Below are 13,178 nucleotides of genomic sequence, written 5' to 3'. Positions count from 1 at the left end.
GTCCTATTTTCTTTTGACCTTAAATGCTGAAAAGTCCTGTAGCGCCAGTAATCAGTTGCCGTGGGAGTGTGGACCGGCTACCGGGCTATGACCAAGCTTCTGTGTCCTTAGGCGGGACCAGAGGTCCTGCCCACAGCCCATTGGCTGTCTACGGTGATTGACACGCTCCTCAGCATCGTGAGCAGCAACAGTCGGCCCAGAGGACAAGTCTTCCCCTGGTTCGTGCACGTGAGTAACCGCCACCCCCTGACCTCCGTCTCGCCATCAAGGCACCCCGTCTCCTCACCTGGAGTTACTCTGCTCGGGATAGGCTGCGCCCACCTTTCAACGTATTGGCACTGCGTAAGCAGAGTCCCTGGGGGCCCTCGTTCTGTGAATTCCACAGGCCTGCCTGTCTCTGTGTTTTGACAGGTTCGGGTTGGTTTTTACCGGCAGTGGAGCAGGGCTCTCTGTCAGTGTCGCAGATCAAAGAGCACGTAGCTATTTTCGGGAGAAAGGAAAGTAGAATCCAGCAGGAAATGTATATCCTTAAGAAGACTGCACAGAAAAGGAGGGAGCCAGCTTGTAGGGTGCTCCGTTAAAGGCCTCGTTCGGAGCCAAGGTCGTTAAAGGAGAAGGAAATGACGACCTTGGACCATTTAGATGTGCCCCGACAGCAGTTTGATGGGATATTGCGTCTGCCTCGTCATATGTCCTCCTTGTGTGTCCCCCGATGCCCTACTGTCGTCCACAGCGCTCGTACTCTGGCGAGAACACGGCGAGCGCCATCGCTCGCTCCTGCGCCGCCCTGGGCCTGGCGTTGCTGGCGCCCGTGCTGGTCACCACCCACAGGGAGGCCGTGCCCACCGTGCTGGACGTCCTGCGGGCCGGCCTGCCATCCGCGCCAGCTGCGGACGACTCGCAAGCCCTGCAGTTCCACAGCGGCCTGGCCCTGGGCATGCTGCTGGCCCGCCTGCTTGAGGAGAGGGTCAGGTAGGTCGGTTACCGACCGGACCGCTACCGGTCCTGGTACACGGTCGGAGCCGGGAGTAGTAGTAGTGTCGGCCGACTGTAACTTTAACAAAAATGCCATTTGTGTGACACCAGCATAACTTTGTGTGTGTGTGTGCAGTGATATCGGCGGGCAGTCCATGTGGGAGCTGGTGCTGAGCTCTCTGGAGCAGCTGGAGGCATGCTGCTTCAGTACGCAGCTTGAGTACAAGTATGTCCCCAATACTTCCCCTGCTGTTCTCAGCTATCCCTAGCATTGCATATAAAAAAGGCTCCATTTTAAAACCCCTTCTAGGTTTCAGCACCGACAATTGGGGTCCTGTTGGTGATTGATTAATTGTATCCTGGACTCAAACCTATTTGTGCTAGCTAAGGTGACTTTGAGTAGACAGCTAAAGCACCTTTGTAAGTCACTCTAGATAAGGACGTCTGCTAAATGCCATAAATGTGGATGTACTGTACGTGCAGTTTGAACGTTTGTTAACTAACTGTATGTCTCGGTCCGGTCCCCTGTCTCACCCTCTCAGTGCGGGGTGTGTGCTGGCCCTTGGTGTGCTGCTCAGTTCCCTCTGTAGCAGCAGTGAGGCTGAGCAGCGGGCGCGTGTGGTTCTCTCTCTGGACAAGCTCCTCCAGAGCCTGCAGGACAGCATCGGCAGCACCGTGGGACGCTTGCAGCAGGAGGTCCTGCCCGCAGCCCAAACACGCTCAGCCCAAACACGCTCAGCCCAAACACGCTCAGCCCAAACACGCTCAGCCCATTCAACCCAAGCACTCAGCTCAACTCATCAGTAATTTAAATAAATGAATTGAACTCTAAACACAGGCCAAACTTAGCTTCCATGCTAGCAAAGAAATAACTTCAACTCTCATTTATTTTATCATTTTTTAAATTCAAATATACCAACATGCATTGTTAGGAAGTCATCTTGTGCTTTGTTGGTTTTTAACGTAGGTCCTGGCGTATTCTGTGGCGTGCGCTGGTGTGTCTGCGTTTAGTTCCGGTACTATAGATGGCGATAGAGCTGAGGGGGTGATGAGCACTCTGCGTTCCATGACCGAGGAGAGCCAGCAGGTAAGGGGACGCGCCCTGGCTCGTCCCAGCACATCCTGCTAATGTGTCACAATGTACATAAAACTAAACAACTGGATTGTCAATCACTTTGTGAAGACTGTTTGCATACGATAAACGCTCAGGGTTTCATTTTACTTGGTGCCAGCCTTGGTGGTTCAGCCTTACTGATTATTACTTTATCTGTCTCTCTTTCTCTGTCTGTCTCTGTCTGTCTCTGTCTGTCTCTGTCTGTCTCTGTCTGTCTCTCTCTCTCTCTCTCTCTCTCTCTCTCTCTCTCTCTCTCTCTCTCTCTTTGTGTGTGTGTGTGTGTACAGACTCCTGGCTTCTCCCTGGCTCTGGGCCTCTTCGTGCATGGCCTCTCCTCCTGTGGCCATGGTAAGGCGGAGGACCTTCATCCTCGCCTGCTGTCGGCGTGGACCAAGATTGTGTTGGCAGAGGTACTGTACAGCCCCCAGGAGACATCGCTAACAGATGTTCTCCCCCTACCAGTGTAATCAGACAGAACTGTAATCAGTCAGGCTGGACTCCTTGAAGTTTCTCACGCAGGGTCTCGATTTTAGATTGTGTCTCCAAGTCTTTACCCTCCATCCCTCATTCTCCACCCCTCTCTGCCAGGGCTGCCCCACCATGCAACGGCTGGCCGCCCTCAATGGACTGATCGCCCTGGTGGGATCCGAGGCAGTTCTCTTTCAGGTAGGCGTCTCCTGGACCCTAACCCGCACTTGCCGCGGGTTTTAATGGAGTCTGAGTCAGCTGCACGGTGCTGGCTTTTTATGTCGCGCACGAGAAATCGCTCCAAAACCGTCTGAGCCCTTCTGCGTGCAGACGAAACTGCTTGCCTACATCGTTTAGTTCCTTGTCTCGTTTGTGCCGAGGCGCAGGTTACAAACGAGTGACTTTTACAGCCGGGGTTATAAATGCGGCGCTGCCAGCTGTTTTAGTACCTGTTCGTTTGCCACTTTGCCTACTGGGCCGGTTTTCGGTGGCTTTGATGCCCGTGGAGGTGCCAGCCAAATGTCGGTCTCACCCTGCCACTGTTCTCTTTAATACCCACACCTGTGCCATCTTAGTCTTTGTGTGGCAAAATTGCACCCTTCAGTACCCACCAGTTTTGCACACACACACATGCACGCGTGCGTACACATATACAGAGAGAGCTGTCTCCCCCATTTAAATGCAAATGTCACCATACTTGGAAGGCAGCCAGGAAGTGTCTCCATAGTAACGGCGGAACTTGACAACAGTAGTGAGGGAAGGATTTTCCCCCAGTGTGAATGAAATCCTTGTGGATGTCTCTGATTACACAGGCCTCCCGAACGATGAAAAGATGGACTTAAACATGTCATTAGAATACTTTAGTCACGAGTGTGCTGCCCACAGCACACTGCCTCTGGCCCTAGTTTTATCAGGTCTAATTTGGATTTATGCCGTAAACGCTGGCACCTTTCACTGCCAGAGGGCAAGTCGCCGGGCAGTTTTTGTGGCATGACGGAATCCTGCTGCCGGTTGGTCCGTGAGCCACAGCGGTGCTTGTTAAAGCCATTCTCTGTGAAGAGCTAGCTTGCCACTACCATGGCGCATACTTCTGCAAAAGCAGTTTAGAGCACATCCCAGAGAATGAATGTGAAATTCTGAGGGATGGCAGCCTCTTCAGGGAGCTTCCCATGCTGTAGTAGCAGTACACGGTCACTAGGCAGTGCTAGAGAGCCTAAACCATCTCTCTTTCAGATATTGTCCAGTGCTGTACTTTGAGAGAATACCTGTATATCGATTTAGCCGTGGGTGGGAAGTATATGTGCTTCATTGCTGTACTTAATTACATTTTTCAAATATCTGTACTTTATTTCCGGACCTTCATACTTTTTACTTTAACACACATTTCCTAAGAAAAATATACATTTTACACACTACATTTTAAAACCAGGCCCGTTGCTCTATAGTTTTTGTTTATTATTTTAAAAAAAGTCACCTTCTATTCACCTCACCAAGTACCAACTTGTTAACCAGTAAAAATTGGCTGTGTGTGTATATCTTTCAAAACTGTCACTCTGAGTAATTCTCTGGTTGTTCTATATAATTTGACTCATTAAAGTTACAAAATACAGATTTTTAGAAGTTACAACTGCAACTTTTCTTTGTACCAGTTCATTTCATGTCAGCTTTGTCACCAGTCTTAGCCTTATTAACACTCCAGTTATGCCCTCACTGTACAAACCATTCCTCCAGTTGATGAGATTTTTTTTTCTCTCATGCTGTTTCTAATCACAAATCCTATGGAGTCTGTGAAATTGTCCACAAGTTACATCATCTCTTTGTTTGCATGGGAAAATCAGATAACACTTGCAGGCCTAGTATAAACCTTTATTTATGAGCAATGCTATGCATTGCCTACATCTAGTACTCCAAAAAAGACTCAAATTGCTTGAGGTGCTTTTAGAAGAAAGTAGTTTTACTTGGTTCCTTTAAGTACATCTGAGAGCATGTATTTCTGTACTTTTACTTGAGTAAAAAAAATCCCTATACTTCAACTTTTACTTTCTCCCAGCTCAAGAGCCAGTCAGAGCAGTCCTCACAGCACCAGGCCCGGTTGAATGAGGTCATACGATCCATTACGCAGGTTAGGGTTCCACACACGTGCTCCGTTTTACTTTCCTTCTACCTGCCTGCATGTCCAGGTGTAGCACACGACACAACCTCACCTGGATGTTCTATTCTAAAATGCGCTTTTTGTTTCCATTTCGTGTCTCCTGCTGTGGCCACCCAGATCATCTCTTTCTCAGGCGCGATAGGTCTCCAGTCTAACGGGGCGTGTCTGGTGGGTCACTTGTATTTGGCTCACATGTCTAGTAGCCACAGCAGAACTGCAGGTGAGGGAGCACGGGCTCTAACACTACTGTAGCCACAAGCCCCCACATAACGGCTCCAAGCCACAAAAATATTCATTAAAATGCCACAAAGCACGTAAAACTTTTTCTCTCTCTTTCCCCCTCTCTCTCATATTTCCCCTCTTTCGCAGTCCCTCAAGACTTCAGTTATCTCCCAGAGAAAAGTATAATCAGAGCTTCCACTGAATGCCTTATTGAAGCAGGAAGGAAAGGTGTTGCCATGCATTTTATCACCTTTGTCAACCTTTTTCAGAACAGAATCTATTATGCTTCGGTCATGTTTGTTTGTTTTTACTTGTGTGTAGGGCCTGAGATATTTCCTTCCAGTCTGATGAAGGTAGTCTTGGCTCCACTGGCCACTGTGGGGTCCAGTTTCCAATATCCACCAGTCAACTGGAACGCAATCCTCTCTCCCCTCATGAGGCTCAACTTTGGTAAACCTCCTGGTTCACTGTCCTCACAGTGTGTGTTTGTTAGACAAAAAATGATTTTGTAATTTGTTAAAGCTCTATAGTGAATGACAGACACACGATTACCTTTTCAGAAACAGGAAATGTTCATGAAGGCGCTGCTAAAAATGCTTGCGTATTAGAGAATGGAAAAAGCGCTCTGACCGAAGCAGCGTCTAATGCTTATAGATATCGGGGCACCCCTTGGAATGTGGTCAGAGAAGGCTGTGAAAATTTCAGTGATCCCCTGCGCCCTCTGTAGGTGAGGAGGTGCAGCATCACTGCCTGGAGCTGGCGGTCAGTCAGGTCCAGTCTTCTCCCAATGCTTCCCTCTTCCTCGGGGCGTGGCTCGCTCCTCCACTCGTCCACAGCCTGAGCGTGAGTGCCACTAGCCAACCGATTTCTATCTATTCATACTACACTTTCCATATTTTGATGGACAGCTATCGTGCAGCCTATCTGTGCAGATGTGGTTGAAACAGCCATGAACACATCACACTATGCTAACACAATCCACAGCTTGTTCAATAGCAACTAAGCACGAATGGAAAGTTTGATCTAACTCCGCCAGTTGTTAGTGCGTCGATTCTAGCCAACTGTCACATAGAATTATTACAGTTCCAGTTCCTCCTGAGGTTTGCTCACTTGGTCTCACGTCTTGCCCCCTTCGCAGCTGCACACCAAAGCTCTACTCTACGAGCGCCTGTGCTCCTGGATGAAGCACGTGGCCGAGGACAAGCTGCAGGTGTATATGGAGAGCCTGGCTGTGCAGCAGTTCCTCCCGGGCACACGCGCCCAGCGGATGCCCCTCTGCCTGGCCGTCCTGCGGGGCTTGGCCTCGGCCATGGCCCTGCCTGATCCGGCCCGGACCTGCTGGGCCACCCTGTGCTCCAGCACGGAGAAGATCTTCAACCTTTTACCTGATAATATACAGGTGCGGTCATGGAGGTCCCCACCGTAGGCAGCTGTTGGACCGGGTGGGGGGCAGTGGTGTAATTTAGCATATACGTCTGTAATAATTGTTGTATTTGTCTTTGAACTGAAAACGTAGGCGCCACTGGTTGTCATCTGTTAACCTGCTTTTGTCTTTGACTGTAGGCTGATGAGGTGGAACTCTACGAAGGCATCTGTTCCTGTTTGTCAGAAATGAGCGACACGGAAATTGACAGGGTTGTCCGAGTCACTGAGGTACAGATGCAGCCTGCTGAGACAACATTCCACTAGACAACCTTTAAGAAATCCTTCTGTTCATAAAATCCTGTTCATAAATTGCCCTAGCATGTTTTAACACATGCCAAAGCCACTTGCTAGATAAACTATTCAAATCAATCTGTTTTAGGTGGGTAAATAACAGGAATTTTGATGGCTTCTCCACCTTGATGAAACCGATGCGTAATCTGCATAAAATACCTTCTCAATTTATTATGAGTGTCCCTTCATTAGGAGGGTTAGCGTAAGGAAAGCCCCACAGTGAGCAGTACTGGACTGGCTAACACTTTTCTGATTGTGGTTTGGTGACCTCTACAGGCCAACTTGGAGAAGACAGCCTTTATTCTGTCATACTTCAGTTCAAAAGGCAGAATACCACTCCTGGGTCTCAATGATGTCATTAGTACTGTGCTGCTAGGGAGCCAATCAGGGAAGAGGGAGCAAATCAGCTGGCTGCTGCTGCAGTGCTTCTACCAGTCACGTTTGGCCTCTAGCCCTAACACAGGCAAGCAAAATGTTTCTCGTGCAAATATTTTTGTCAATTCTAATGATGTGGTAATTGCTTTTAGGGTTTTTTTTTAAAAAGAATTCCCAACAACATCATGGTCAGCATTCCATCTGCTGCTAGAGGGAGGCTTGGTGACCTTAAGTAGAGTCATCAGTCACACTAGTTCATTGCGATTTCTCTTTCAGAATATGGGGTTACTTCTTTCTCAGACATGTGGCCCCTAGTCAGCTAGTTTTAAAGTAAAGTATTCAAATAGAAAATAGATACACACTTCAGAATTAGTAGAAGACAATAGTTGGTCCTGTCCTTTATTGCAGGTCAGCGTTGATGAACATTATTGAGGCACCCTCTTGAGAATGTCTAACAAGGAACCCAAATTTTTATATATGTCAGAAGTGATTATGTATTCACCCCACCTTCTTTTACATATTAGTGTTTGCATTCCCTACTATTATAGTCAAACCATACATTAGTCAATATATGCAAACTCTATACACATGTTATACGTTATTAATATGTCTGATTGTGTTAAACTTCTTTTCCCTGTAAAAACTCTTTTTATTACTTCAGATGATAAGTGTAAGAGCCATATTGAAATCGAAAGTTCCAATTTCCAGACATGGAAAAAATATGGAAATTCAGAAAAAGTAGAAAACTCCAGATTCCAAGATTCTAAATCCAGAGGGGGGAAAAAGTATCTTATCTACTGTTCTAATACTCCCTACTGCATGTTCTCCTTTTCCAAGGTTCAGCTTAATGACCTTAAATAACAACTTAAACTGAATATGGTAACTTTAAAAAACATTTCAAAAGTAGTGTGAAAGTGTTGTTGTTGTTTTTTTTAAATAAATGATCAACAATGTATTGATGAGACAGTTCTAAGAAGTCTACATGAAAGTTGAGATGTGTGCAGAAACCCATCTGAGCAGGTGCAGTGGTTGCATTCAGGCTAGGCGTTTTTTTTTGTTTTTTTGTTTTTTTTTTAAAGGCTCTGCAAGGGCTTCTTTTACATGCTGAGCACCAAGGCAACGAGACCTCCTCGTGGACTGGACTGTCCACCAGAATATGGTATACACGCTGGTTGGCCTTCGGAGAAGCCACAGGAGGAAGTCACGCTAACTGCTATGCCTGGAGATAGCAACAGCCAACCTCGAGCTTGAAGAGGCGACAACACAAGGCCATTTATCGTTTCCTGTCCAAAAACTATTAGCTAGAGACCTCCTGCAAGTTGTGAATTCTGCATTGCCGACAGCATCCGAGCATTGCCCACGGCCACTGAGTGGGCTGACTTACTGGTTGTGATTGACTTGATAAGAAGCCGTTGTACTACTTGTTCAAGTTTGCTTTGCAATATTCTACTCGTTAACAAGAGACGTGTTTGCACTATTATTGACACACATTTTTCTTTTTTTGCATTGCACAGTGTGATTGTCTTGAGTGCTTGTGATGTAATCATTCTTATTATATTTAATCTTATAATAATGACATTATTTAAGAACATTTTATTTTCATGCAGTTGCATTATAAGGCCCTGATTTAAAGGAGTTTCATTTGCCTTTAGGTGTGTCTAAAAGAATGGAGTGGTTGCTGGAGCTAATGGGACACATCAGGAACGTGGCATACTGTGCACCCACAGTGAAATGTGACAACATCAAGGAGGTGAGAAGATAGAGTAGCCTCACATGACCACCTGTCCATCCCTGCCAGCGTAGACATATATTACCTACAGCGTAGCGCATTACCTGGTTATGCTTTGTGCCACTGTGTTTCTCATTATGCCAGAACTTGTGGTAGTAAGTTGGCGGAGTGCATATGATCTGTACGTGTGCACGGACTTCAGTGAAGGGCTTTGAACCCCTAAAAGAGCTTGACCATTTCACGCTAGTGTTCTATTGTGTGACCATGGCAAACCACGTTACCCGGACTACAGGGCACCGAATTCCTGCTCGGCGTGTTTGCTGCTGCACTGGCGTCCTGGGCTGACCACTCCATGCCTCTTCTCGTTGGTGCCCGGGCCCAGTGGTTTCCATGGAGGCAATCCCCCATGGAGCACCTGGACCCGCCCCACGGCCTCTACATGACTGCAGCCATTGCTGAGGAGTCTCTTAAACAGTGCCTACTGGGAATGCCTCACAGCCTGAAGCAGCTGCTCACCAAAGAACCGTGGAAGGCCCAGTCACAGAAGGTACGGACCGTCAAGAAATCATAAATATCGCAGTAATGAAAATATTCCTATTCACCAACAATGACACAAGTAGCAAATGTTAAACATTCTGTGAAATGTTTCTTCCCAGAGTCTGTGGGGTTTTTTTTTTTTTCTGTTCGGTATTGCGGGCCCTTATGGCAGAGCAGTCAAAATGGAGAGATTCCAGGAGAAGCAGAATCAGCAGTTGAAGAGTGTGGAGATAACTGACATTTGCTTGTCCTCGTCTTTCAGTTCACTGACTGGCTCTTCAGCTTGGTAGAAGCACCTAAAGAATCCTTATCACAGACAGCCATCTTTATAGCCCGAGGTGAGAAGCAGTGTTCAAAACCTAGAGTTCTGACGACTATGGTCTGCCAGGTTATTTAAATGTGGCTTTAAGTCGTATATCTTGTGTGAGAACTCCTGTGTGAAATTAAAGAAAACTTAAGATAATTTGGAGTTAGGCTTTAGTTTCATTTTAAAGAGCAACCTTTTTAAAGAGCCTTTTCTTCTCTGTTCAGCGGCATTACTGGCATTGAGATCCACCCCAGAGTTCAAGAAGAAGGCTGTGTGGACCAGAGCATACGGCTGGTGACCTTTGTAACGGACTGCCAGCTAGCTTTGAACAAAAGTCCTTATTTTTGCTATGACCTTTAGACATTGCAGAGTTCTTTTTGAAAGCCCGTACTGGTTCGGACATTGTAGAGACATTTGAGTCTGTGTTCTCTAAAGAATGCAAGTACAAGGACTGACTGTCGAGTGTGCATGTGCCCACTGTCATCCCGAGACACCAAAAGAACAAATAGCTGACTACCTAGACAAGGAGGCTCTCAATCATAGGCTAAGTTTACATGTTTTACTGTGGTACTCAGTGTGGGAAACTTTATTACTTGAACCCTGTCAACCCTTCTGACCTTTTAAAAAAACACACTGTTCTGCTATAGTTTTAAAAAAGCACTTGATTTCTTTTGAAAAAGCTGCCACCGACCCTTTAATAGGACAGCGTTACAGTATGCTATTTACAAGCTTACTTGGTAGTTTCAAATACCTTTTCATTTAATATGTTAAAACACTGTTACACAGTATATGCATTTATGTGGCAAACAAATTTTTTTTTTTTGCTGGTAAATTTAATGAACTATGACTAATTCTTTACATACATTGTGTGATATTTAGTCTTTAATGCATCCCAATTCAACAGCCACATCATATGTGCTGTATTAGATTTACCATATGCATCCACTTTGAGCGATCTACAAAGGAGAAGTGACCAGAAATGCATTTTGGCTTGCTTATGTCCTCAACAAAAGTGTTATTTCCTCTTCTTTTATTCCCTCTTTGTCTTCTTATTCATGCTCACAAGCGACTGTCTCCGCTCTTGCAGTAAGATTCGGAATGTTATGCCAGCCCCTTTAAAAACGTAGAAATAAAGGCTTTTAGCAGTGGCTCACAAGATAATGTTGGCTTTCGGTGTATTCGTTGATGTTGCAGCTGGCGACGGCCTGTCTCACCTAATGCTAAAAATGGGAGATAAGCCATAAGCAGATATGGGAAATGGACGTATACAGACACGGGGACATGAAGCTGCTCAGAGGAATTTCCCTGCGACTCGTAATACGGCAGCGCCTGCAAAACGCTGATCCCTGAAAAACAGGAGAAGGCAATATGAGTGTTTTAAGCGGAAATTACTGCAGTTGGTATACTTCTTTACTGAGACTGGTGAAATCAAACTTTTTGGACAATGTTGTACAAAACAAAAAGCTTCTCTCCGAAAGGGAATAAAATGGCATGTGAATATAACGTGACTGCCTTTCTGGGCTCGTGTGTAGTAGCAGGCAGGGGTTCGGTTATCAGCGCGGCCCGTGCATGGCTTCCAAACCACCAGCACTGTCGCAAGTTCAAACGTCCGTTTCCTAACCACGTGGCCTATTCATAACGCTTCGCAGCAAACTCGTTTCCTCTATATGGTTACTTGTGATCGTGACGGTCCGAACTTCTTTAAATTCGCGGATCACACGTCATCAAACTACACCGATCAATCGAGTGAGTTACAGTTTCGATTAACAAATAACTGAACTGCCAGCAACTATTTACAGGCAAAGAAAGCGAATGGTTGTCGTCACAGGTGCGCCCTACCTTCCGCGATCACCGACAGGCCGTAGACGGGGACGGAGAGAGTGTAACGTGCCCATAGCAGGCTGGGCGCCGGGGTGCTGATGAGACGCAGCAGCTCGCAGGGGTACCTGCGGGACCGACACTGGGTTATAGAGCTGGCCGTGCACTTTCTGGAGAACTGTGGAAGCTGGACCGAAACTTGCACGGAAACGGGTTAAAATGCAGGTTATATGGAGAGATCATAGAAAATGTAACGAGCACTTGCGTCTGGTTGGTGCGTGCGAATGGAGAATACACACCTCAGCAGGCCCGACACATTCCACAGAAAAAACAGCACACACACTATAGTTCTGCTCTGAAACTCCTCCTGATTGATGATCAGGAATAAAATTAAATTTCTCTCCATCACCTGCCAAGATGGAAGTAAAGAAAAAAAGGTTTGGACTGGATCCACGAAGCATTGGAAATTTAGCAAATGTAATTGAATGTGTGCACACATCAGAACGGCCATGTCAAATGAAACAAAGCGCTCTATTTGGACATGGAATTTTGCATCACTTTCTAAGCCTAAAAGAGCATTACCTGGACAAAACGAGGGAGAAGTCTGCAGTTTTCAAGTCCGTCTGCTATGTGGAAAAGCTCCAGTATTGACAGAAGCTGGCATAAACTCATCATCACTCCCACAAAATAGAATGTGCCAGCTAAAGCGTCTAATGACAGAGTACAGGGCAGTGTTAGCAAGTTAGATGACTTCGTATACACATCGGCAGGGTCAATATTGGTGGCATATGTCAAAACAAAACTGGGTAATGCAGTGTAGGTGTACTCTTTAATCTTATGACAGTTGTCTGTTAGTTAAACTGCTCTGATTTAATTCCCCCATTGCTGTTGATCATTTAGTACTTGTGAAATATTTTATATTGCACTCAGGAACCGACTGAAGAAAGCTAAACTCTAGTGTCCCTCCTTCGTAGTGTTTGTTTAGGCCGCATCCATGTCTCACCACTGCCAAAGGAGAGAAACCTGGCAGACATGTTTGCAAAGATCCACGTGTGTCCACAGAACTGCAGCAAATAGTACAAGAATAGGTAAGCAAGCCCGATTCTGGACCTGCGGAGGTGGAGAAGATATGCAGGACCAAGTTTAAATTAAGTTAAAGTTAAGTTTACATTAAACAAGCGCAGCTTCTTGAGATTAGCCCCGGCTAATCCGCACCGTTTCGGGACGGTACTGCGCGGTACTGACTACCTGAAAAACGCGTACGACCGTCCGTTGGACGATAGTTTACGGGTCCTTACCTGATTTCCTCCTCTCCATGACGGTTATGATGTTGGTTATTATATTTCCCTGTGGAAAACATCGTGCGTACATTCTCGTACTGGATCTGTACGTGACGTTAAATGGGCAGGGCTGACTGGGAAACTGCACAACCGCAGGACTGTGGATTTTTTTAGAGGATGTCGGCTGTCTTTTCGGTCCGCCTCGATCTAGGATGCGTGAATGGGACGTTAGTAAAACTGAAAAGCAGTGTAACAAATTTCTACTGACAAAGTAAGAGGATGCCTAGTTTTGATTTCGCCTTTTAAAGAACGTCGTACAGATCTCTACAAAGATTTTTACCCACGGTGGACTTTGTCATGGTTTCTAATCGTCATATGAACTATGAATATAATTGAAAGTTATGTGACATCTGTTATAGTAGTTGCAAAACGGTTATGCAATGTATGATGTAAGATCTTATAAAAAAAACCTTTCTAAGATCACT

General features: G+C 46.0%; 2 protein-coding genes across 11 annotated transcripts in view; one reads left to right on the top strand and one right to left on the bottom strand.

The window, feature by feature from the left end:
* The window catches only part of focad (focadhesin), a 30,412-nt gene extending 19,976 nt beyond the window's left edge, over positions 1 to 10,436 (top strand). For 7 of the 9 annotated variants that reach the window (XM_081694637.1, XM_081694636.1, XM_081694641.1 and 4 more), the window contains 18 exons: positions 112 to 228; positions 734 to 972; positions 1,112 to 1,201; positions 1,518 to 1,671; positions 1,943 to 2,062; positions 2,377 to 2,499; positions 2,678 to 2,755; positions 4,608 to 4,679; positions 4,827 to 4,929; positions 5,079 to 5,381; positions 5,659 to 5,774; positions 6,070 to 6,330; positions 6,495 to 6,584; positions 6,924 to 7,110; positions 8,675 to 8,772; positions 9,044 to 9,298; positions 9,551 to 9,626; positions 9,820 to 10,436. In XM_081694637.1, coding sequence (XP_081550763.1) covers positions 112 to 228; positions 734 to 972; positions 1,112 to 1,201; positions 1,518 to 1,671; positions 1,943 to 2,062; positions 2,377 to 2,499; positions 2,678 to 2,755; positions 4,608 to 4,679; positions 4,827 to 4,929; positions 5,079 to 5,381; positions 5,659 to 5,774; positions 6,070 to 6,330; positions 6,495 to 6,584; positions 6,924 to 7,110; positions 8,675 to 8,772; positions 9,044 to 9,298; positions 9,551 to 9,626; positions 9,820 to 9,893 — 2,556 coding nt within the window. In that variant the 3' untranslated portion in view covers positions 9,894 to 10,436. The other 2 variants (XM_035536700.2, XM_081694642.1) reach the window with 2 other exon arrangements.
* On the bottom strand, positions 10,334 to 13,059 carry hacd4 (3-hydroxyacyl-CoA dehydratase 4). 2 transcript variants are annotated; one of them, XM_027017214.3, is made up of 7 exons: positions 12,712 to 13,057; positions 12,417 to 12,523; positions 11,996 to 12,123; positions 11,713 to 11,822; positions 11,435 to 11,541; positions 10,810 to 10,941; positions 10,334 to 10,708 (listed from the first exon to the last, which is right to left on the bottom strand). In XM_027017214.3, the coding sequence occupies exons 1-7, from the start codon at positions 12,771 to 12,773 to the stop codon at positions 10,626 to 10,628; spliced, it is 729 nt and encodes a 242-aa protein (XP_026873015.2). In that variant the 5' UTR covers positions 12,774 to 13,057; the 3' UTR covers positions 10,334 to 10,625. The 2 variants fall into 2 exon arrangements, with proteins under 2 accessions (XP_026873015.2, XP_081550771.1); XM_081694645.1 differs by lacking the exon at positions 12,417 to 12,523 and having other exon boundaries at positions 12,712 to 13,059.
* Positions 13,060 to 13,178: the final 119 nt, after the last annotated feature.

Source organism: Electrophorus electricus, chromosome 13, assembly GCF_041902795.1.
Source record: "Electrophorus electricus isolate QZ-2024a chromosome 13, ASM4190279v1, whole genome shotgun sequence".
Taxonomy (NCBI): domain Eukaryota; kingdom Metazoa; phylum Chordata; class Actinopteri; order Gymnotiformes; family Gymnotidae; genus Electrophorus; species Electrophorus electricus.
This window is presented reverse-complemented; position numbering and strand designations above follow the sequence as displayed.